General features: G+C 37.4%; 1 protein-coding gene across 2 annotated transcripts in view; it reads right to left on the reverse strand.

Annotated features, from left to right (window-relative positions):
* Nucleotides 1-21,663, reverse strand: part of PLOD2 (procollagen-lysine,2-oxoglutarate 5-dioxygenase 2) — a 62,701-nt gene that overhangs the window by 10,185 nt on the left and 30,853 nt on the right. For both annotated transcript variants that reach the window (XM_075418017.1, XM_075418016.1), the window contains exons 4-11: nucleotides 21,171-21,334; nucleotides 19,872-19,984; nucleotides 17,737-17,800; nucleotides 16,834-16,931; nucleotides 14,229-14,330; nucleotides 9,774-9,899; nucleotides 8,161-8,282; nucleotides 513-617 (exon numbers count right to left, since the gene is read on the reverse strand). In XM_075418017.1, coding sequence (XP_075274132.1) covers nucleotides 513-617; nucleotides 8,161-8,282; nucleotides 9,774-9,899; nucleotides 14,229-14,330; nucleotides 16,834-16,931; nucleotides 17,737-17,800; nucleotides 19,872-19,984; nucleotides 21,171-21,334 — 894 coding nt within the window. The remainder of the gene's footprint in view (nucleotides 1-512; nucleotides 618-8,160; nucleotides 8,283-9,773; nucleotides 9,900-14,228; nucleotides 14,331-16,833; nucleotides 16,932-17,736; nucleotides 17,801-19,871; nucleotides 19,985-21,170; nucleotides 21,335-21,663) is intronic.

The following is a 21,663-nucleotide window of genomic DNA, read 5'->3' on the forward strand; positions in this document are numbered from 1 at the left end:
TCATACTAATAGAAGGAGAAACTGGTCATTACAGCTGCTTCATCTCCAACACCTTTCCACTGTTCTACTGCATCTATGATTTAAAAAGAAAGTAATAATACTGCAATACTAAACTAAAAAACCCTAGAGAGTCATTGTTTGGCTTTGTTTTAGGATGTTTTTTCTGTTGTTGTTTGGGTTGATTTTTTTTTAATACTTTGTGTGTGACCAATTTTGAAATCATTACTCTGTGAAATTTCATTCATTTCATAATACCCGCTTACACCATACCATTCTCTTCAGAGGAACTCTGAAGCATTTGAAATTCACACTAGGAATTGTTGCTTGACAGCTACAAAATGCCTTGTGACTTGTTGGCCTCCAAGCCTGTTATGAACTACGGCAATCAAATGTCACAGGTAAACTAAAAGGATCTAACTCTGCAAAAACAGATGGGATCTTTTCTCTGGATGGGCCGCAGAGAATCCCTTCAAGTTGCAGGAAATTCTGTAAAACCAACAGATATACTACACCTGTTCTGTTCTAGTAGTATTCTTAAAGTTTTTGGGTTTGTCAGCACAACATCTGCATCTATGCTGAAGTAATATTCACATGCTTTATCCTGGCGACACAGGTCCCTAAAAAGACAAAAAGCAATGGTTAACTCACCCATGTCCAGAAAAGATTCACAAAAAACAAAAGAAAAAAAAAATCCAAACCACAATGAAACTCTCTACTCATACATTGCGCTAAAAGCCCTCTGCAGTGTGGTACAGTAAAAGAAAGATGTCTTTAGATTACAGTAGTGTGATAAACTAAAAGAAGATTTAAAAACATGGATCAGGTGCCTTATATTTTTCTTTTAAACTAAGTGATCTCTAACCTTTACCAAATCCAGTAAGAGCTACTATGTGGTGTCCTAATGGAAAACGGGGAGAGAGAGGGATCACGCCACTAATTTATGTAACTGGATATTAGTACAGTCACTTAATAGTGAAATATGAGCTTATTAAGTAAGCTTCTCTAGTAACTGCATGTGGCTGTAACACTGTCTTTGGGCAAAAATGCTACAGATGTGATCTGCTGATCTGAACAGTAACTGAAACCTTATGGAGAGTCTAAGACAAAAAGTATAAAGAAATATATATTTAAAGACCTTTTCTTAGTCTTTTTGTGACCTACAAGAATAACACAGTTGATAAAGAGAAATATAAAGCAACCGCACAGGCAGTGAATGGAAATTAGAAAATAGGAAGTGAATTTGTCCCATATGCTATTTCTATCAGAACACATTATTTGCATGGATTTCCACACCTTCAAGGGAAAGCTTCATCAACCACGCAGAAGACACATTCTGCTATAAATACAAAAGTAAGACACGCAGACTGCATTTGTATGTTTCTGGCAGGGTACACTTGCTAGGCTAAGATCTCATATAGTGAATTCAGCTTTCCTATGCTCAGAGAATAGTGGGAGATTACAGTAAATCACATGTATGTTTAAAAGAACTGGAATAAGCAGTAGGTTTCTATCATGCAGGTGGTATTAATGATTTTGTCTGTTTGCCCCATTATTATCAACATAACTTGCACTAACTCCATTGCAATAGCTTGAAACATTAAAATTATTTTACTTTCTTGCTTTCAAATGTTTGCAATCACCGTTTCAGTTTAAGCCTCCACGTGATTTGATTGTTTGTGATTATTTTCTGCAAAGGCAAAGATCTCTGTCCCTTCAGAAGATGGGATAAACGGTGGGTGTGACCAGCTACATACAAGTCAAGGCCACCATTGACGTGGCTTCCTGCCCACTCCTTCTCCCTGCCCCTCCACCACCTGCCCCAGCACTGCACTCGGCATTTGGTCTGTCTCCCGTAAGGATTACTACTCACCAACACCTTTTGGCTCCTTTTGTTCAAACTGCTCAAAGGACTTTAGAGGTATGGCTTTTTTGGGATCACAGCAGAAGGTCGGGCTTTTTTATTCCACAAATTTAAGCAACCCTTCCTCTTCAAACTTGACCGCTAAAGATGTAGTAATGATTTGAGCCAAATTCTTCAAATACCAAAATGACAGAAATGGTCTTCCCACTACTGCTGTAGTCACCGTGTTTGGACACACACCCATAGTTTAAATCCTTGGTCACTCTCTAGTTTTGCTTTAACTGACATCTCCTTCACTGACAGTCTTCTATCTTATGTATACATGTTTTTATGACAGCTATTCCTTAATCAGCACTTTCACGCATACTGGCCCCAGTTGAAACCAGCAGGGTTTATTCTGGCCATGACACAGCCCAGCAATTAAGTTTTTATGGCATTTTCCATTACTAGCCTATTCTGTTCAAAACTTCACATGTACTGCACACAATTCACATGTAGCTTTATCATTAGTGTAATTTCAATTATTAATAGTAATCTGACTTTTATATTGCACTTGACATTAGACGTTAAATTTCTTCCAAAAACATTCAGCTCCTTTATCCTTATCCCACTAATGAGGAAACTAAACCTGAGAGACCAACAGACTGGATGCCAGTCCAGGGTTCCAGCCACCACACTGCCCAGCACCTCCCCAAAAGCAGCTAAACATTTTGCTGCTAACAAAAATATGAACGGAATTAATGTTTTTAATTACGAAAATGTGAGAAAACAAATGGAACAGATTTATATTTGTTTTTAGGCACACATGACTGCAAAATTGATTACATAATTTCAGTCCTTCAACTTCTGTCTATTCTTTTCCCCCCTTTAAATCCAGAGCCAGAAAATTCTATTAAAACTGGTCCCATGTGTTTAGTATTGAAAACCCTTCTGTTCTGCATTCACACAGTATATGTGTAAATATACATATAAAAAGGCCAAAAATCAAGGATACGATTCTGACCATACTTTGAGTCATTTTCCCCCCTATTTCTTTCTATACGGCATTGAAGACTGGATCACCAAATGGCAAAAATTCCATGTTTAAAGCGTAAATCTCCTTGCATTTCCAGATACCAGTCACCATGTCAAATGTGAAGCATAAGTTTTGCCTTTGCACTTTAAGCTCGCTAACAAAAATCTCCACAAAACACTTCTAGTTTCAGATATACAGAAAAAGAGTTGTAAAAGTTTGTGTAAAACTTAATAAAGCAAGCCTACTCTTAAGAAGTTCATGCATCTTCTCTTTAGGCTTTCAATGTTGCCAAGTAGCTTTCCCGGAAATAAAAGTAATCCTGGATATTCTCATGCTTTAAAGTATTACCACCTTACAGTGTATGCTAACCTCTCCAGATGTAGAAATCCCAGATGATACACGAAACTATTTATTAGGTATATCCATATCGCAGCAAGGAAGAAGTGGAAAGTGCTTTACAGCAATACTCATATGTACAGTAATATACTTACTAATCTCAATTCAATGGTTAAAATCTTTAATGTAGTTGTTTTACATTTCACATGCTTATAAACTAAGACCAAATATTGAAAAAAAGCTGTACTTTCATATGTAACTTAATGCCATTTCAGTGTCATGATTAACAAAAATCTAGTAGAAGGCTAAGATTTTTTGTTGGAAGTGTGAAGTTGAGCAGATCAGTTTACAGTATTTAGCAATCAGAGAGATGTTTAACTTTGCTTACAAACCACAAGCCCATCTGGAACAGTGACCTCATCCAAAAAGGGAAAGTGTCACTGCTCTGCTCTTCATCAAACTTTCCACTGAGATATTCCAAAGGACTAGCTGATTACAGCAACAAGACACAGTCTACTCAATTTCTTTACCATTGAGTCATTTACTTTTTTTTTTTTTTAGACACAGTTTGAATTTGCAATGAATCAATACATAATTTTTTACCCCTCACAGTTTGGAAATGCAATTCCAAGTGTGGACTGTGAGCCCGAGGAGCTGTATGCACACCATCTGACAGATCTCTGAAAGAAAATGTGCCCCACATACCAGTCTGCAACACTCACTGAGAGACTGGGTGACATTGCCTGCCATTTAGAGTTTTGCACCTCTCCAGACAGCCATAATTGTATAAAGAAACTCTTCATCACCCATCACTAAAACCAAACAAATGTAACCACAAAACAGATAAAGCACTAATGTTTAGTTTTGCATCTCAGGCTTAAGTCTTTTTACCACAGTTGGCACACCTGGAAGCTACTGAAACCAGATATGGTGGGAAAGCTGCTTTTCTTCTGCAACACTCAACATTCAAAATGTCCCTCCTCCATCTGAGGCTGAAACCCAAAAATGCTGAAGTGTTCAGAAGAAGTAGTTCCAGAAAATTCAAGTCTCCAACAGAAATCACTTGACCTCTAGGAGACACAGATTTAATCCCTGCTCTTCCTTTAGCCACAGCCGAGATACTTGCCCTGCTCGCAGAACTGAGAGGCAGTCCTCCTGCATCCCTGTCATCGTTTATCACCACCAATGGGAGCTCAGGAACACTGACTTAGTATCTCCTGACTTTCAAGAAGCACACAGGAGACCCCAAGTTCAGCTCAAAATTCAACAGTGAGGTCAGCAAATTCTCTGATACTGACCTATTATTCTTCTTGAAACTTTTGAGAGATTTCAATGTAAACTTTCATTAAAATGTGCACATTCCCACTAAACGTGAGGTAAATCACATTTTTTGAAAAGTTCAGGAAAAATACTAGCTGGTTCTATTACTAATATTTTTGAGGGAGGAAAAAAGCAACTGTCCAAAAAAGAAACCCCGAAATCTGTAAGTACCAGGAAAAAAAAGATTATGGAAAAAAAGCGGTTTATAAATAAAACCTCAGAGAAGTGAATGAGATAAATTCCCATATCTCCCCACTTTCTGTTATTGCTTGAACTTATTTCATATTGTTATTTTACATTTTCTGTCATAACATATTCCGTAACAGCTGGCTGACATCCTATCTCCAAACCAGGCAAAACCACAAACCAGTTTTTCCTTAAAGGTAAAAAAAGAACCAACTGTAAGAATGCTAATATTTTCCTTGTAGACAAAGGCAAAAAAAAAAAAAAAACAAAAAAAAAAACCAAAAAAAAAAACACCAAACATGGAAATGCTATTTTAGGGTTTCAAAGGTGGAACATGCACAGAAAATGCTCAAACAACATGGAGCTAAACTCTCTCTTTAGTCTAATCTGTTTTCCTCCCTTTTTATTCTCTTTCAGCCCATGATAAGGAAAGATGTGCGCTCCTGTTTGCCAGTATTGTTGAATTGTTACAAGTCTTTGCTGACTGTACAATTTTGGGTCCTTTCCAACACATAGCCAACATTCACAGAGCAGGAGAGCGCTTCTCATGTCAAGAAGCAGCAAGAAAGTCAATGCTTCAATTATTCTTTATTATGTGAATGAGAAAAGTGGCCAGAGATTTGCTTCATGGCTATGTGTGGAATTAAAAAATGTTATTTTCTCACATTTATATTGACATAAGAGTCTCACTTACTGACAACCTCCTATGATTTATCACCACTTTTTACTGAGCCAAAAAGGGAAAAAAAGAGGTAAGGAGAAGGCTGACCCAACTTCATTATATACTCACAAGTATTCTGCTGAAAACAAACCAGATCTTCAATGCTTAACATCACTCTATTTTTCTTCCCCTAATTTTATCACTAGACATTGAACAATATTAATTGAAGCCTACTTTGCTGCTTTAGACTTCTTGTGTGAAATGTGCAAGTGAGGAGACCAAATAAATTCTAAATCTACTGGAAATTAACAGAGAGATACTAAAATCAGCTTATTTGGAAAAAGAGAGACAGCAAGAGTTTGAGGCAGATGGAACAAAATTATCAGTCAATAATGCAGAAAAAGGCAGGAGAAAAAAAATCAGGAGACTGCATATATCAATCTGTAAATTAAGCCATCAAACAGGTTTGAAGAATCACTTTTCAAGTTATCCCCATTGCAGCACTAGTGAGAAACAAACGAGGTTACTATGTTAGAAGCCAGCTGAATGGCTGAAAGCAAATAATTTTTTATATTATCTGCCTTTGCCATGAATACCTCATACTTCCAAGCTAGATTTTTTGAGGAAAAGTAAAATGCAGTTGTTCCAGAGAAGATGGTTATGTTCACAAGGGCAGCCCAGCAGACCAGGAGTAAAAAAGGAAGCAACAGATGAACTAAGCCCACTCCAGTCAAATTGAAAGGAGCCATTGAATTATGTCTACATGGTTCACAGGAATGATTCTACTACTAACACTCACTCTTTCTCGATGATTCAGTATTTTGGTATGGTCTCATTCCACATGCATTATACTTCACGTTTTCCCTACATGCTATGTTATCTCTTTAGGACAGAATCTTTATTAAAGAGGCCTTTCAAAGCAGGAGCAACATGGCTCAAATTATATCCAGACAATGGACAGCACATCATAGTGTAATGCATCCAGCGGTACACCTGACAAGTATGATTATCTTCCTGCCTTACATAACAGAATTTGAAATGATTTTGTGCAAATACACATTTAAATTATCATTTTATATCCACAGATCAAGCAAGGACCACATATCATATTAAAACCTCTGTCACACTATAAGTCAGTACATTCTATCAAAAGATGACAGGTTTAAAGATCTTTGAGTGAGCTTTAGTAACACTATAGAAATTGTTCACATTAAAGATTCTGCCTTATGATGTCTACATAACACCAAAGAGGAAAAGGCAACTCAGTTACACAAAATATTTAGACTACTTCAAAAAGTTTGCAGACATAGTACATTTGCTTTAGAGACTATTGGAAATAAAGAAAGAATGATTTATAAATACGTAAATGGCTGCTGACACTACTGCTGGACATCTGCAGTGTTTCCTAGAAAGGCTACGGGAGAGGCTTGGACCTCGGCCAAATCAGCTTCCCAGTGGCTTCAGCACAACAAAACCCCATTCAAACACATTTCCAAGAACACCACATAGACTCAGGACCACATCTTCATTCTTTCGTTGATGCGATGAACAGTGTATGCTATGCTCTTAACCTTTTAATATAAAAGCGCCTTTTGAAACTAGTTTCTCTGCCCCGACACTCACAGAAGATTTGGGAGAAAAGACAGTGGAAGAACTATGTGAGAATGAAGCCTTGCTCAAGGCCACAGTGGTGACATGCTGGTCTGTAAAACTCCACAATCTGACTACGGACATACTGAGAGAGCCACGAGCAACTCTGTGGTAGTAGCCAGTGCAAGCCAGCCACTACAGACACCCCTGGACAGGCAGGTCTGGCACGGCATACATACTCCAAGGTTCAGATTTAGGCCTGGCAAGTGCCAGGTTTAAAAGCTAAAGAGTTAGATTGCCTAGCAAGAACAAAAGGAAAAAAGGAAAAAAGAAAAACAAAATAAAAGCAAGACCAAGGACAAGATAAAGTCACTTGCCTCTTCAAGTCCTTTTTTTTTACTCCCTGAAAGGAGAAACTTCTGCTAGAGCACTTCTAAAGGATATTCCTGTCTCTTTGAACCATAGGAAAACATAGAATTGTCACCTGTATGCCCAGGTCAAGCTTTAACCATATTTTCACTTAAATGTAATGTCAGTTTTAAAAAAAAAAAAAGGAAGAGGGACTTAGACACAAAAGTGCAATTGTTAAATGCATATCCAATACAAGAAGTACTTCCATTTGTTTAATCACTCTGTGATAAATTAGCTTGAAAAGGTTTTGGATAAAAAATAAAACCAAATAAATTTTTAGAAGATACACTGCAATTAGAATTTCTATTTACAGTTGCACCTACACCTATTTTTTTTTAATTATAGCTACATACAATTTTCTGCACAAACTTTAATGGCATTCTTTTTAAAAAAAAGAATAAACTTTCCAGTTTATGCTCATCATATTTTAACATATACCTACGTTCGAGATAACTACTAGGTAAAAATAACTTGACAGCTCTTATTTCTTTGTAGTCTACTATTGTCTATGCCTTCATTAGAAGACAAGTTGACAACTATCAAAGCAGTCCAAACCAGAGATGTTTTCACAATGCCAAACAGCTTTTCATTTTAGACAGAAACCATAAAACACTCAACAGTTCATATCTTATACCTAGATCTAGTTCTACCACAAAAGCTCCTACTTTTGTATCTTAAGATGTAAAGTTGTTAGTGTTTAAGATGCAAACTAATACACATAAAAGATGAAAAAAAGTTAGTATATGCAGCATTATAACAGATTTACAAATTAGAATTTACATTCCCATGTTCCGGGCCTCTGCTTGACTCAGATTTTCTTCAGGTCCAACAATTTTTATATTTCTGATAATGTTCTTGGCTTTTTCCCAGAATTTCTTGATGTGCTTTTCATGGTAAACCTCCTGTAATCATGTTAACATTATTTATAGTGAATAAAAAGTACAAATTGCTGTGAAATCATAAACATAATGTCCAAGAACACACTGTATTCTTTCCTAAACAAACAGATGGCAAACAGTATTTGAAGATATTCCAGTATATCTGTCATTAAAATGAAGCTCTTCTGTCCAAAATTTTAGCAAAAGAATCCAACACATCAGCAATATAAATCAAAGCTGTACCACCAGACCAATGATGCAAGATTCACAGACTGTGTGCAGCATTTTTTTCAGGATACTTATTTTATGATCTTCAAAACCCATCCTACAACCTCAGTGGCACATAGGAGTTTTTTATGCCACTCCAGAATGACTTTCGAGAGCTGCCACCTGTACCCAGGACAGTCACAGTCATTGTTTCTTTAAAATGTAGTCACAGTGATTGTCTCTAAAATTTCTAATTACCCTACTTCTAATTTATAAGAGATGCTTCCAACCCAGTGCCCTCATTTGTAGCTTTTGCATATTATGGCTGATATTAGAATAACTGAAATATGGAGTAGGGTTTTCCCCCCCCTCTGTGACAAAAAAGCTATTCAGTCTTTTAGATTCATTTCAAATACTTCTGGCTGAAGCAATGAAACCTAGCATAGCTTGCAATTCCCACGTGCACATCACATTTATACCTTTAACATCCCCTTACAGAAGCACATTGAAGACTTTACAGATATGCTCTACTTCTATTACTCAGGCTTTTTGTGCTATGACATCAACAGTAATGCACACCAAATGAAAAAGGGCAGAATTATGTTTTCCTCCCATTTCTCTTCCAGCCCAGTTTTTTTCCAAAAGACTTGCACACATCTGCCACTTCACTCATGAAAACAGCAATACTGAAGTCACTGGGGAAGCACCAGGAACATCAGCTCATTCAGTAATTAGTTAAAAGCATTTAAAAAACATCCAAAAAAGCAACTTATCTGTACTGCTATTCAAAACATACCTGGACACCCCAGTCCTTCCCAGGGCACCCAGCAGGAGCACCAAGAGAAACACAAATGCACTGGGGTAGCAAGAAGATGAAAAGCAAATCCAATGTCAACTATTGGATAATAGTTAGTAGTAACATGCTTTAACTTTTGGTCAGCCCCGAGGTGGTCAGGCAGTTGGCCTAGATGATGGTTGTAGGTCCATTCCAACTGGAACTATTCTATTCTTATTCTACTCTGTTGTTTTATGTCAACCAGTAGGTCCTCCAGAAGCATACGCTTTAAAATACCACCTTTTTCATTATTAAAAGAAAAAGAATCTAAGCAGTTTCTTTCAATAGACTTCAGTAAGCACTGCCACAATTTCATTCAATTTGTGTATTTTTTCCACTTCTGCAGACTAAATTCTGAAAGAGTATCTCTTCCTGTGCAGTTTAACTATGTACATATATAGAATCCATATACTCCCTCACACACTTTCATTCATACCACAATTTCCAAAACTGAAACTTTACATCATACTTACATTATTATGAATGAACATACTGAGTGCCTCCTTTGGGTAGTCCAGAGTCAACAGTCTGTCTAAAAATTTAGGTAGGAAAGGAGTGGGTTGTTCAATGAAAACACCAATTTTTATTCTTGGATATTCCTAAAAAAAATGATATTTTGACAAAACCAATAAGACTTACCTCCTGTCTAAAAATTAGTTATATTAAAAAGCAACTAATATCATGTTGTAGTAACTTAGGCCACACCGCTTTCAAACAATCAAAACCAACTAGCTCAAAAGTGCTATGCCCCTTGTTTATTTTCAATGGCTTCACCAAATAAGCAAAAATAATGCATTTAACATTGCTAGAAAACTCTCTGAATTCCAGTAACAGAAACTGGAAGAAGAAAATAATGTATTATGTTTTTTAAAATTCTTGCTTTTTAAAAAATATTAAAACAGTAAAAAAAAAGTACTTAAGGAAATACACCTAGGACTGCATGGCAAATTCGTTTTTCAAAAGTAGCATACATATATATTTTAAATTTACAAGAAAATATAGGGAACATCAAGCTTTTTTAAAAGTAGGTGAAGAACAAATATCACAAAATATTTTACTCATCTGTGCTTTAATCTAAAAACTGCAATACCCTTCCACACATTTTTATGCACTATTTCCCCCTGACCATTATAAGTGGGCTCTGCATTATTTCCCTACTCACTGATTTTATCATGACCTTCGATGAACTAAGTAGAGCTTTTCCCCTTGCATCCAAGGATACTGAAGTTTTATCCACCTTATTTCAATGTGAATACACATCTTTTGAACAGTTTTATTAATTCCTGGTTTGTATGTGTGTGACATAGAGATCATAACCACTAAAAGAAACCTAGACAGCACTTATATGTATTCCTAAAATATATTATTACGTTATGCGAGACAAGGCCTTTGAAGGTTAAATTTCTTTGTCTCCTACACAAAGAAATGTACTGATGAAACAAATTTTTTCCACTTCTAAAAGAGTTAGTACAAATGTCTAACCCACTACAAGGCTTGGAGAGAAACCTTATATGAGTATAAAAGGCTGCAAGTTAGCTTTCCTTCAGCAAGCCAACACCCACTTGAAAAGCGTCTGGATAAACCATCAGCGCGTGTTGAGACTTCAGTGTCACCGTCCGCAGCAGAAATCCAGAAACATACTGGCAAGTGCACCAGATCGGAAACATTAGGCACCGATGTTTACCCTGACTACCTCCTGCTCACAACTTCATCTGCAAACCTCATACACACTCATGTAGACATCCTAATAACTTCAGAACAGCTGATGAAGACAAGTACACTGACGCGTCCTGAAAAAAGCAACTGTGATATTCTCTGGCGACCCCTCCATCAGGGCCTGTGTCATGGTAACTGGTACCACTGATTGGGAGCAATGAGGAAAGCAGGGTGTGCCATCAGGCTTGCTAAGCTGAACATGAACGTGTGCTACCAGTAATAGAACTTCTGCAATAATTTATTTTGCCTATTTCCCTAATTCTAAGGCATTTTCCCCTTATATCTCCAGGACAAAGAGAAGTCGGTGCAGGCTGGATCTGCGAAGGTTATAGGGACAATCAGGAATTACTAACACTCCTTCAATGCACTGAAGTGTGGACCACTGGGCTCCAATGCCTACACCAAACTCTCAGGAGTGTGACCTAAGCAAAACAGCGTTTAAAAAATTAAGAATAAAAATTCCTGCAAACTGCATATCATCAAAGCAGAGAGTTCATTGATCCAGATCCTAGTTCACTATGCCATAAAAAGTTGTCACTGCATAATCTGAATCTAGGGCAGAATGAACAATTTTAACACCCAGCATTTTGAGTGTATCAAGTCCGATGTTTTGGTTTTTCCCAGTTATGCGTCAGCAAAAACACTCTGGGAATACCCAGTCTGCACCGGGATGTCACATTTTCTCTGACAGATTTTCTCATTTTCACCAAGGTCATACACTTGCCTTTTAAAGTTTACTTTTACACAACCAGCAGGTGATCATATGACAGTTTTTGGAATAAATACAGGAGAATGCTCTGTGTAGTCATCCTGAGAACCCTTGCCACAAGAGGCACCAGTGAAGCAAGAGAATGAGTGAGGTCATCTTCTCCAACCCCACTGGAAAGTCTTCACACCAGTAACAAGTAGCTCTAGGGTGATTAAGTTTGTTGTTCAATTTAATCTAGGTTTTGGAAAAAAAAAACCCTTAAGAAAAGTGGCAAAAATTTACACTCATTGAGGCAAGGTGCGTTCTTCAACTTATCTACCATTACCCTGCTTTGACCCGGACAGGCAGTTATTTTGGGGGTGGCATGGGCTGCTGACACTAGCAGAGAAGAAAGCAGTTACTAAGCGTTTCCACATCTCAGCCATGATCAGAGCACGGGAGGTCTTGTTCCTCTGAATAGAGGGCAAGGACCAAGCAAAAGACTGAGCTGAGACTCTCAGCTCCTTCACGGGTAACCCCGAAAGCTCAGCTTTTCACAGGCTGTGCTCCCAGCACCTGCTCACACTAACCCTGGTCACAGCACCTCAGGCTCTTCTGCTCAGCCATCACAGAACAACCTGCACAGCCCATGGCAATGCTTCCACCCACCACTGCCTGGCACACACCTACTCCTGACCTTCACAGAAGGAATGATATCCTTGTGCCCATGACGGAAAGCAGTATTATTTCAGCTCCTTGTTTTATGCTGGAGCTTATCCGTTTTGTACTGCTAAAGTCAAGTCTGTAGGTAAGCCCAGACCAATACATTGAAACCACAACCCCTAAGCATATCGAGTCAAGGACTCATTCACGCCAGAATTCATCTAAATCAACTCAAATCCCAAAACATAGCTGGTATCAACAAATCTGATTCTCTACTTGCTTATAAGCAGAACAAGCAAAATCCTCAGAAGGTCTAAGTGCATCAATGCAGAAAGTTAAATAAAAGAATATGGGAAAAATGATTAGAGGTACAGAGCTGGTATTGCTCTTTTCATTGAAGATTTCTTGTTAAGCAGCAACTGACCAGGACAGAACAGAAACCCTGTTCAGAAAACAAAATATTGCCTGTACTCAGAAATGCCTGAAGTAAACACTTCCACTGAGGCCAAGGAAAAGTGTCCTTATTTCTGCTGGCAGAGTGAGTGAGGTATGCAGTCCAAGGAATGAATTACAGTAAGGAGGCCAGTTCCAAGTAGATGTATATAAACTATGGGAAGCTATCCAGTAAATCATTGCAAGTTACTCCCAATTACTGGCTGAAAGATTTAACTGCTCCCCAACCATGTTGTAATTGCCAACACGATTAGGAAAAACTTAGACCACTTCTCTTCCTCAGGTAAACATTATATTGAGAGTGCAAACACTATTTCAGTAGAACACCATTGGAATGTTGTGTTTTCAAAGCAAAATTAAAATTATAAAAAGAATCTGAAAATTATTATAATCCCAGCAATAAATTTTTATATTTATATTCCAGTCCATAAGCTGCTTATTGTATAGAAATTCTTTCACTTTGTCCTTTCATTACGAAGATAACAAGCCACTACTTCTTTCATCCTATCTTCAACATGACCCTCTGAGACCTGTTCTCATTCAAATCTTCAACATAGAATAGAAATGAAACAGCTGCTGGAAACAGCCTGTCAAGAATAACCAGAATGTTCCTTTAAGTACAAGCCTTACATTTCCACATGGTAGATCTTAGTATTTACTCTGCCTAAAGTTTACTGAGTACAAGCACAAATATTTGTAAAGACACTAAAGACATCATGCTCAGAGCCAAAGATTTAAAATAAGTTCCCAAATATTTGACTTACACACACATGAATGTGTATGTGTATGTTTGTTCCACGAGAATTTTGGAGACTGAACTGATATCTGATCTCAGTTACATCAGATTTATTCAACAGATACACATTTGCATACACAATACAGATATCTGTATCATCCTTTCTAAGGTGAAGCAGTTTTTACTATTTATATCTCAGAAAATAGTACCTGTAACCATGTTACAGTTAACTGTTAGCCTCTATTTGTAACAGAAATTATTAAACGGATGCATATTCAAGTTTTTTTGTAGGTCTGCAGTTAAAAATTTGAAATATCTTATTTTTTCTACCTCCCAAAGACTCTAATTATTCATTTGAATCTTGCACGATTTAAAAATGATTCATTCACTATCAGTGAACAGAGGTCAGGATCTGGAGGGCTTTTGGGGATGGGATCATATGCAGTAATACTGGGGAAACTTATATTAAAATGCATACATAAAAACTTCTCTAAAAGTATTACTATTTCCAGTAAATTAAAATTCCATCTTTACTGTTTCATATACCGGAAAAAATATCCTGAGGTCTCTACAAACATAGCAGTGCATACTGCAGACGCTTTGCCTCAGAAATTACCACACACTTCTCAAATGCATTCAAAAGGGTTTTGTTCTTGTGAAAAGTATTCTTACCGTTACTGTTGACAGGTCTAGTAAGTCTAAATCACAAATACTGCAACCAGTCTCCCTTGTCCAAGCATTGGGGATATAGTTTCCCAAATAATTCAAGTGAATCTGGTACAAAAAAATAAACAATTTGGATTAATGAAATATGCATGCAAATAGTGATTTGTACCTTTTAAAGAATTCAGGCTTACTCAGTGAATCCCTTACATCTCAAGGCAATTGACTGTCTTTTTATTTAAGATTAAAAAAAAACCCACAAACCACAAAGCCAAACATACAAAAATATCTGGTAAAAGCTTTTTCTTGTTCTTTTCCTTTACCAGCCAGAGATGATATTCTAGCATCTACATTTATTGCTTCAGTTAAACCAAGCGGTTGTTGCAAGCATAACAACTACCAACTAAATGCTTGCATGACTTTCAAGACACAGACTACAGATCATCCAGCTCTCAAAAGCAGCTAGGCATGGTGTGAAGCCAAAAAATTATTGTAGTTTAATTCTTTTCCCAAATCTGAGAATCATAAACACTTTACACAAAACACAAAGGGTGACCATATGAAAAACACATAGAAAATTTAGAAGATAGGTGCCCAGACGATATATTTTTGACAATCTATGCCAAGATTCAGAAGCCAGCCAGTGGGATACATTTCAAGCAGCATCTAGCTTCTTAACACATTTGGAATTAGCACTGAACAAGATATGCACTTTTTCTGTCAATGGGCTGCCTGGGCTGCCTTGCCCTCCTGGATTCCACAGGAAGTTTGTGCAGAACTTCACTCTTCTCTACCGCCTTTTGCAATGGTTAAGGGATCTCTTACGCTGGGGAAAGTCTGTCTGAGGGAAGGCTGCTCTTCATTCCTGCTCCACTGCCCTCACCAAAACTGGGAAGGACAGAATATAGTTTTGCACAGAAAACACACTCCAGCCCAATTCTCAATTTGCATTATACCATATTTTGGGCATTAGTTTATGTATATGGAAAATACAGAAAGATTATAAACAGAATTGCTGTAGTTTCAGAGATGTACAATAAAGTCTACAAAAATTAATATTTCACAAAAAAGCCATGGCACTTGAGAAAAAAAATAAATCACATGTAAGGATGTCAGGATAATTCAGTATCCTTTCAAAGAAGTGTCTCTGACCAATGCTAGTTACTAATCTGCAAATTGAAGGGATTCAATACAAAAAAGAAGGTTCTTATAAACCAAATACTTCTACTATTTGGAGTTAATTCTGGAAATTACTTTCATGATAGCTTATTTATTAACTAGTGAAAACTTCTTCCAATCCTGTTACATTATTGTCCTATACTATGTTTAAAACAGAAGAATCTAATCACATTGACAAAGTGATAAACAGCAAGAGCCTCCTCTCCTTTTTAAAACTACATCACTGCATGCAGGGATTGAGTTTCGTTTCATGCAGCGTAACATATGGATTAGCATAAGGAGTTCCAACCTAAACTGCTCGCCCAACTATAAAATACAGTACCTTATTTTTCATTGGCAAAGTGCCAGCAAAGCCAGTGGTGATAGATAACTTACAGCGATAACAACTGTGGCAACATGGAAGAAATTGGTCATATATTCCACCACTGAGAAGTTACAAGCCAAACAGATAATGGCATCGTCATATTCACCAATTCCAAAGATGAAATACAGTGCAAAAACTAAGAAGAAACAGTCACTGGAATATTAATAAGTTTCAAGCTTTATTCCATTCTCCTAGGAGGCTTTTTTTTCTGAAAATAAGCAGCTACAGTAAGGAACATGTATTCGGAAGAACTTAGAATGTAGCTGTGTCCAGTCCTTCAGCCAACAGAGGCTATTAGAAACAATACACCTTTACGCATCTTTGCTGTCTAACAAAAAAAATGCAATGCCATATGACCAAAATGTAGCCATTTTTCCCAGAGAAACTGTGCCAGATCCTCTGGACCACTGAGTCCTTACACATGGACAAATACTGCCAAAACAGCTGTTTCACAGGGTAGACAGTGCTCTACCATGAACCCAAAGCTCATAAGTCATGGGTCCATTGCAGGCAGTGATCAATGACACTGAAGATGCCACAACAAAAGCCAGTCATGTGTATGTGTATTATATATACACACATACATATATATTTTTTTGCCTATATATAATTATTTGTAGAATATTTTACTTATGTCTATAAAAACACACACCAAGGTCTGCGGTAGGATCAGATGTGTTACAGTGCCAGCCTGTCACTCTTGGTTAGATTTTTCTCCACCTGAAAACCTATTCTTCTGATTACCATTTAGTAACCGGATAGATATTCTTCACTAGCTTCAAGAAATGTTTTGCGATAGTGAACAAATTACCATAAACTTACTTGCTTATAATACCCCATACTACAACAAATTTGGGAGCAGTATGAGTTGTTTTAGCAGCAATATCAAGTTACCGTGACAGCAGAATAACATGGAGAGAACTATTAGAATGGTGTTTTTATCCGTTAAATAAATTAACTGGAAATGAGCAGTAGTGGTGTCCTATGACTGTTTCAGACTCTTCCATCGTTGTTTCTGCCTCTATTAAAATCGTCGTCTCTGCACAAAAATAAAAATAAACTGTCACTCACTTTAGTCGGACCATTTCCATGAATGGTGATCGGTAATGTGTCATACACTGAATTCCTTGCTCTTACTTTTCCTTCTTCAAATTTCAAAAGGACTTCATCTGCAAATCAACAAAGATCATATAGTAATAGCAGTTTATAAATAAAAGTTAAAATTTCAGATTTCTTTAAGTTCTTACTGATACAATACACCTTGCTGTTACTATCATAGTCAATGTTGCTTATTTGGAAGCTTTTGTTCTTTGGTTTTTTAGCTAGATCTTGAATCTTAAGTTCTTTATGCTAAATGAGCTTACATCAAACTTCAGAGTTTGCCATCAGCAGCCTTCACTATTTGAATAAAGTCCTTTAAAAATAAAAATAATTTTTTGCAAATGATATTTATAGATAAATCATAGTTATTTCCAATATGATCTGACTATAAAAAGTTGTTCCATAATTGGAAGTTAAAGGTAAGAAAGGAAGTTTGCACAGATGCCATTTTTCAATTTAACTTCAATTTTTCAATTTAAATTCATGACAGTTGAGTAAAGGAAATTTTACATTATTCCACGTTCCATTTCATCATGTATAGCCATTCGCTTAGGAACATCTAAAATGCAATTTTAATTACCAATATTACTCCTGTAACTGTTCGTGAAAACAGACAGAAAAATGGTTTTTAACTCTGTATTTATTGCTAACTTCATTTACTGAAAACTATTTTTTCTATTTTAAATCAAATAATTTGTTAATTAATCAATTAATATTAAACCCAAAAGACCTGTAACTGATCTGGTAATCAGGTTTACCCTTCCAAATACTTCTTTAAAACAAGCATATGCCTAGGGAATTATATTCACAGTTAAGCAAAGGAAGTGTTAATAACAGTTAATAAAACACACAACATGCAAATCATATACTGACCAACAGCTCCATTTAGGGTCTGGAAAATAGTACATTTGTGGTCCAAAGTAATGTTCATGCGTTCCTGAAATAAAAGTAGCACAGATCTTGAGGCATTCTAAACGCCAATGTTTTTATGGTAATGTTACAGTTACACTGCAGTGGCAGCAAGTAATCAGGCAAAACTACTCTATGTATTCAACTCTTAGACGTAATCTTAGAATTCGTAATTTTATACTGTTACGTTTTTCTGTATTCCCAAGTCGTGCAGTTGTATAGCAATCAGTTTTATATATGCAAAAACACGTTTGAACTTGAAGGATAAAGGTCATAACTCTGCAAAGAAACTACAATTTGGCAGTATAAGCCAAAGAAAATTTGTGTCGTATCTTAAAAAAAAAACAAACAAAAAAAAACCCCAAAAAAAACCCCCCAAAAAACCCCAAGTCTTGGCCAAGCAACAAAACATACTGTGTTTCACAGTCTCAAAAATGCAAAAGCCAAATGTAAGTATCATGTCAGAATAGAAAACAACAGGGGTTTTAAAACATGTTCCTAATATTGTAGTATTAATGCCACCTAGATTCTTATTTAAAGTATCTTGTTTTGATGTTTTATCATCTTGATCGAAGTATACAACCTTTAAAACACACTTAAAAACCCTTATACAGATAATATACTCTGTTTTGATCTTCCAAGATTCCATTACATGTTCTGCAGCATTGGACATTACCATGCAGAGAATCAGTGCTAATGTATACCACAGTATCCCAAGCTAAGCACTGTGGAGGCATTTTCAATGACAGTGCAGTGGTGCACTGCGCAGAGGTACACATTTTTTGTCTAGAAGACAATCTGTTTAGACAGCTAATTACGTTATTTCTGACTGTGGTGCAGAGTCAGCTTTCATGTCTCTACACTCTGTCCTTTCAGTTGCATACCTAGCATCTGACTTAACTTGAGTAAAATCAATTCAAACATTAAGGGCTGGAAGGCCTCTAGAGGAACAGCTAAGGACATTGGGTTTGTCTGCTTTGGAGAGCAGGAGGCTGAGGGGCAACCTCGTTGCTCTCTACAGCTTCCCGAGGAGGGGAAGTGGAGAGGGAGGTGCTGATCTCTTCTCCCTGGGATCCGGTGATAGGACTCGTCAGAATGGTTCAAAGATGCGCCAGGGGAAGCTTAGACTGGACATTAGGAAGCATTTCTTCACCAAGAAGGTGGTCAAACCCTGAAACAGGCTTCCTAGAGAGATGGTCAATGCCCCAGGCCTGACAGTGTTTAAGAGGCACTTGGACAATGCCCTTAATAACATGCTATAACTTGTTCAGCCCTGAATTGGTCAGGCAGGTAGACTAGATGATCACTGCAGGTCCCTTCCAACTGAAATTGTCTAGTCTATTCTATTTCTGTACCTGTATCTAAACATGCCTGATATTTCAGGCATAACTTAATGAAAAAACATACATGTATTTCAGAAACTTCATATCTGCCTTAAGCATGCTCAACATCAAGCTCAAAACTCTGCAATATCAGCTTCTGAAAGTCTTTCTGCATCAATGCATTGTTAACTTTCCTTAGCCGTCTCTTTCAGCATCAGGGCTGTGCTTCTGACATCTATCACGCTTTAATGCCGCTACTCAGCAGAGAACTTTGTTAAGCCAGGGCACAGAGAGGTCTTCACCAAAAATTTACCATGCAGTCTTATTGAATGTATCTGCACAAAAAGCTGAAGAGTAAGAGGTAGCTGCAGGCAGGATCTGAAATGGGAGCAAGCCAAAATATAAAACACTGGATCAGCAAGTAGTTCAGTGACACCCTGGAAAAATGCCACAACCTCCAGCCATCAAACTGTCGAGTACATGGGACCCTCATTGAGATGAATGCGTCCCATCATATACCTCAGAGCTACTATTTCTAACCATGAAGCACAACCTGTCTGGATCTGCAGACAGCCTGGAATAATATATCAAGTCATGACCCTTTGGAAGCCTGTTCATCACTCCGACAGTAGGAACCTTTGGAGAACAAACACAACCATCAACACAACACTCCGGAATAAAGAGACAGCATTCCTTTTATTTTTATCTCCTGGTGTTTTACGAGGAGCGACATGTTATTTCAAGCAGAAATAAATGAGAAAGCCAGTCACTACCTACCCTTGCCAGTGGGTCAACATAGATTTTGGTGTAAAACAGCTGGTCATCATCATTATCCTGCAGATTCCATTGCTGCACAATACGATTTATATATGGAGCATAACCAATAAATCCTGCAATATCACATACACATCAGTTATTTCCATAAAAAGCACTACCCGGCCAATGCTGTTCACCAGGCAGGGACTTCATTCTGATTGTTTGGTACCAGCAAAGGAAAAGTACGAAATTCATACAGCCTGGCTCCAAACACAGTTCTCTTCCTGCGATCTGTACCAGTTCTGTTCTTAAAAGTTCATAATTAAGGGTTATTTTTATACTAATGCTATTTTAAGGGAAAAAATAGGAAACGGATCTGTTTAGGATGGTCCTGGGAACCCCAAGCATGAGATTAGACTACTACTGTTCCCAAGAAGCCCATCTGTGGAAAAAGTTTCATTTTCATCAATCACTTCTTGCTGGCAGAAAAGCCCGAATCTAATACTGCCAGAACTACACAGAGAATTCAGTCCAAAACCAATATACACTATGTTTAAGTCAAAACAAAAAAAACCAGGGCAGATAGGTGAGGTAAAGAAGGGAGTGAAAGGAAGAGAGACACTCCCAGATCTGCACACTGCCCAGCACTATGTACCTAGAAGAAGTGATATATTGTGCTCTGTAGCAGTTAAAACACCACCAGTATCAGTGTATGTATAAAGCAACCGCAAAATCACTACCAAACCTGGCATTTAAAGGAGCAGGGACTCCAGAATTAACATGCCATTGAGATCAACAGGAGCAACTCGCACTTCTCCTGCAATGAGCTCCCTAAGCCATGCTGACGGGCCAGGTAGAGCTACCAGAACATCTACACTGTATGCAGAGATCCCCCAAAACAAGGTAGCCAAGTCAGGAAATTCTGTGACCCAGCTAAAATGTACCTATAAATAGCCCATACTGCTTTGACTGGACTTGTACACTAGATTGTTTCTGAAGTAGATTCAGTTGGTGGCAACTAGGTCATCCCTGCAGAGCACTTCATTGCAAGGCACAGTTGCTCGCTAGGCTGTTACTTTCTTTACCTGCTTTTTACAAGTTATTGCCAACAAATACATGTAAGTTTGAATAAAAACTATTCTTGAGCACAGAAGAGGAGCTACTCAAGTGTGGAGAGAGAGGGGGATGAGGAGGACAGCAAATCCAGTCATCAGTTTTGTACTTGGGGAACTCAGGAACAGTTCCACATAAAAATACATACACAAGGTAAAAGAATTGGGTCATGTTCAAGTGGTTAATGTGTTCAAGAATCACACTTGCCTCCTGAGTTCAGGAATTGTTTTCCGCTCCGGACAACAGGATACTTGTCAGCTAGCCTTTTATCCGGCCAAATTAGTCCATCAGCTGCAAACACCACTTTATGATTAGTTTCCTGAAATTTCTTCAGCAGTTCTTCAGGCCCCCCCGCAAAGATAACATCATAGCTGAAAATAAAGATATCCATCAGGTTAGTTTAATTTTAATGCTTCTGTGTTCAAAACAAGAAGCCATTGGACTATTTAAAGTCACACAGACAGCCCAATTATTCTGAAAAATGACTCACTAAATCATGTTTTACCACCATATAAAAATCTTATACCCTTCTAGGAGAAAAACTTCAATCAATACTATTTATCCAATACAGTTTCCCCTTCCATCTACCTCTTTTTTTTTTCTGTAAACATTCCACATATTGGACACTCTTTTTCCTTCAGATTTTGTATATCTGAAATTGATTTTTGTATTTCATGTATTTTGAGTAAAAACGTATTTT

Source organism: Opisthocomus hoazin, chromosome 4 (assembly GCF_030867145.1).
Source record: "Opisthocomus hoazin isolate bOpiHoa1 chromosome 4, bOpiHoa1.hap1, whole genome shotgun sequence".
Taxonomy (NCBI): domain Eukaryota; kingdom Metazoa; phylum Chordata; class Aves; order Opisthocomiformes; family Opisthocomidae; genus Opisthocomus; species Opisthocomus hoazin.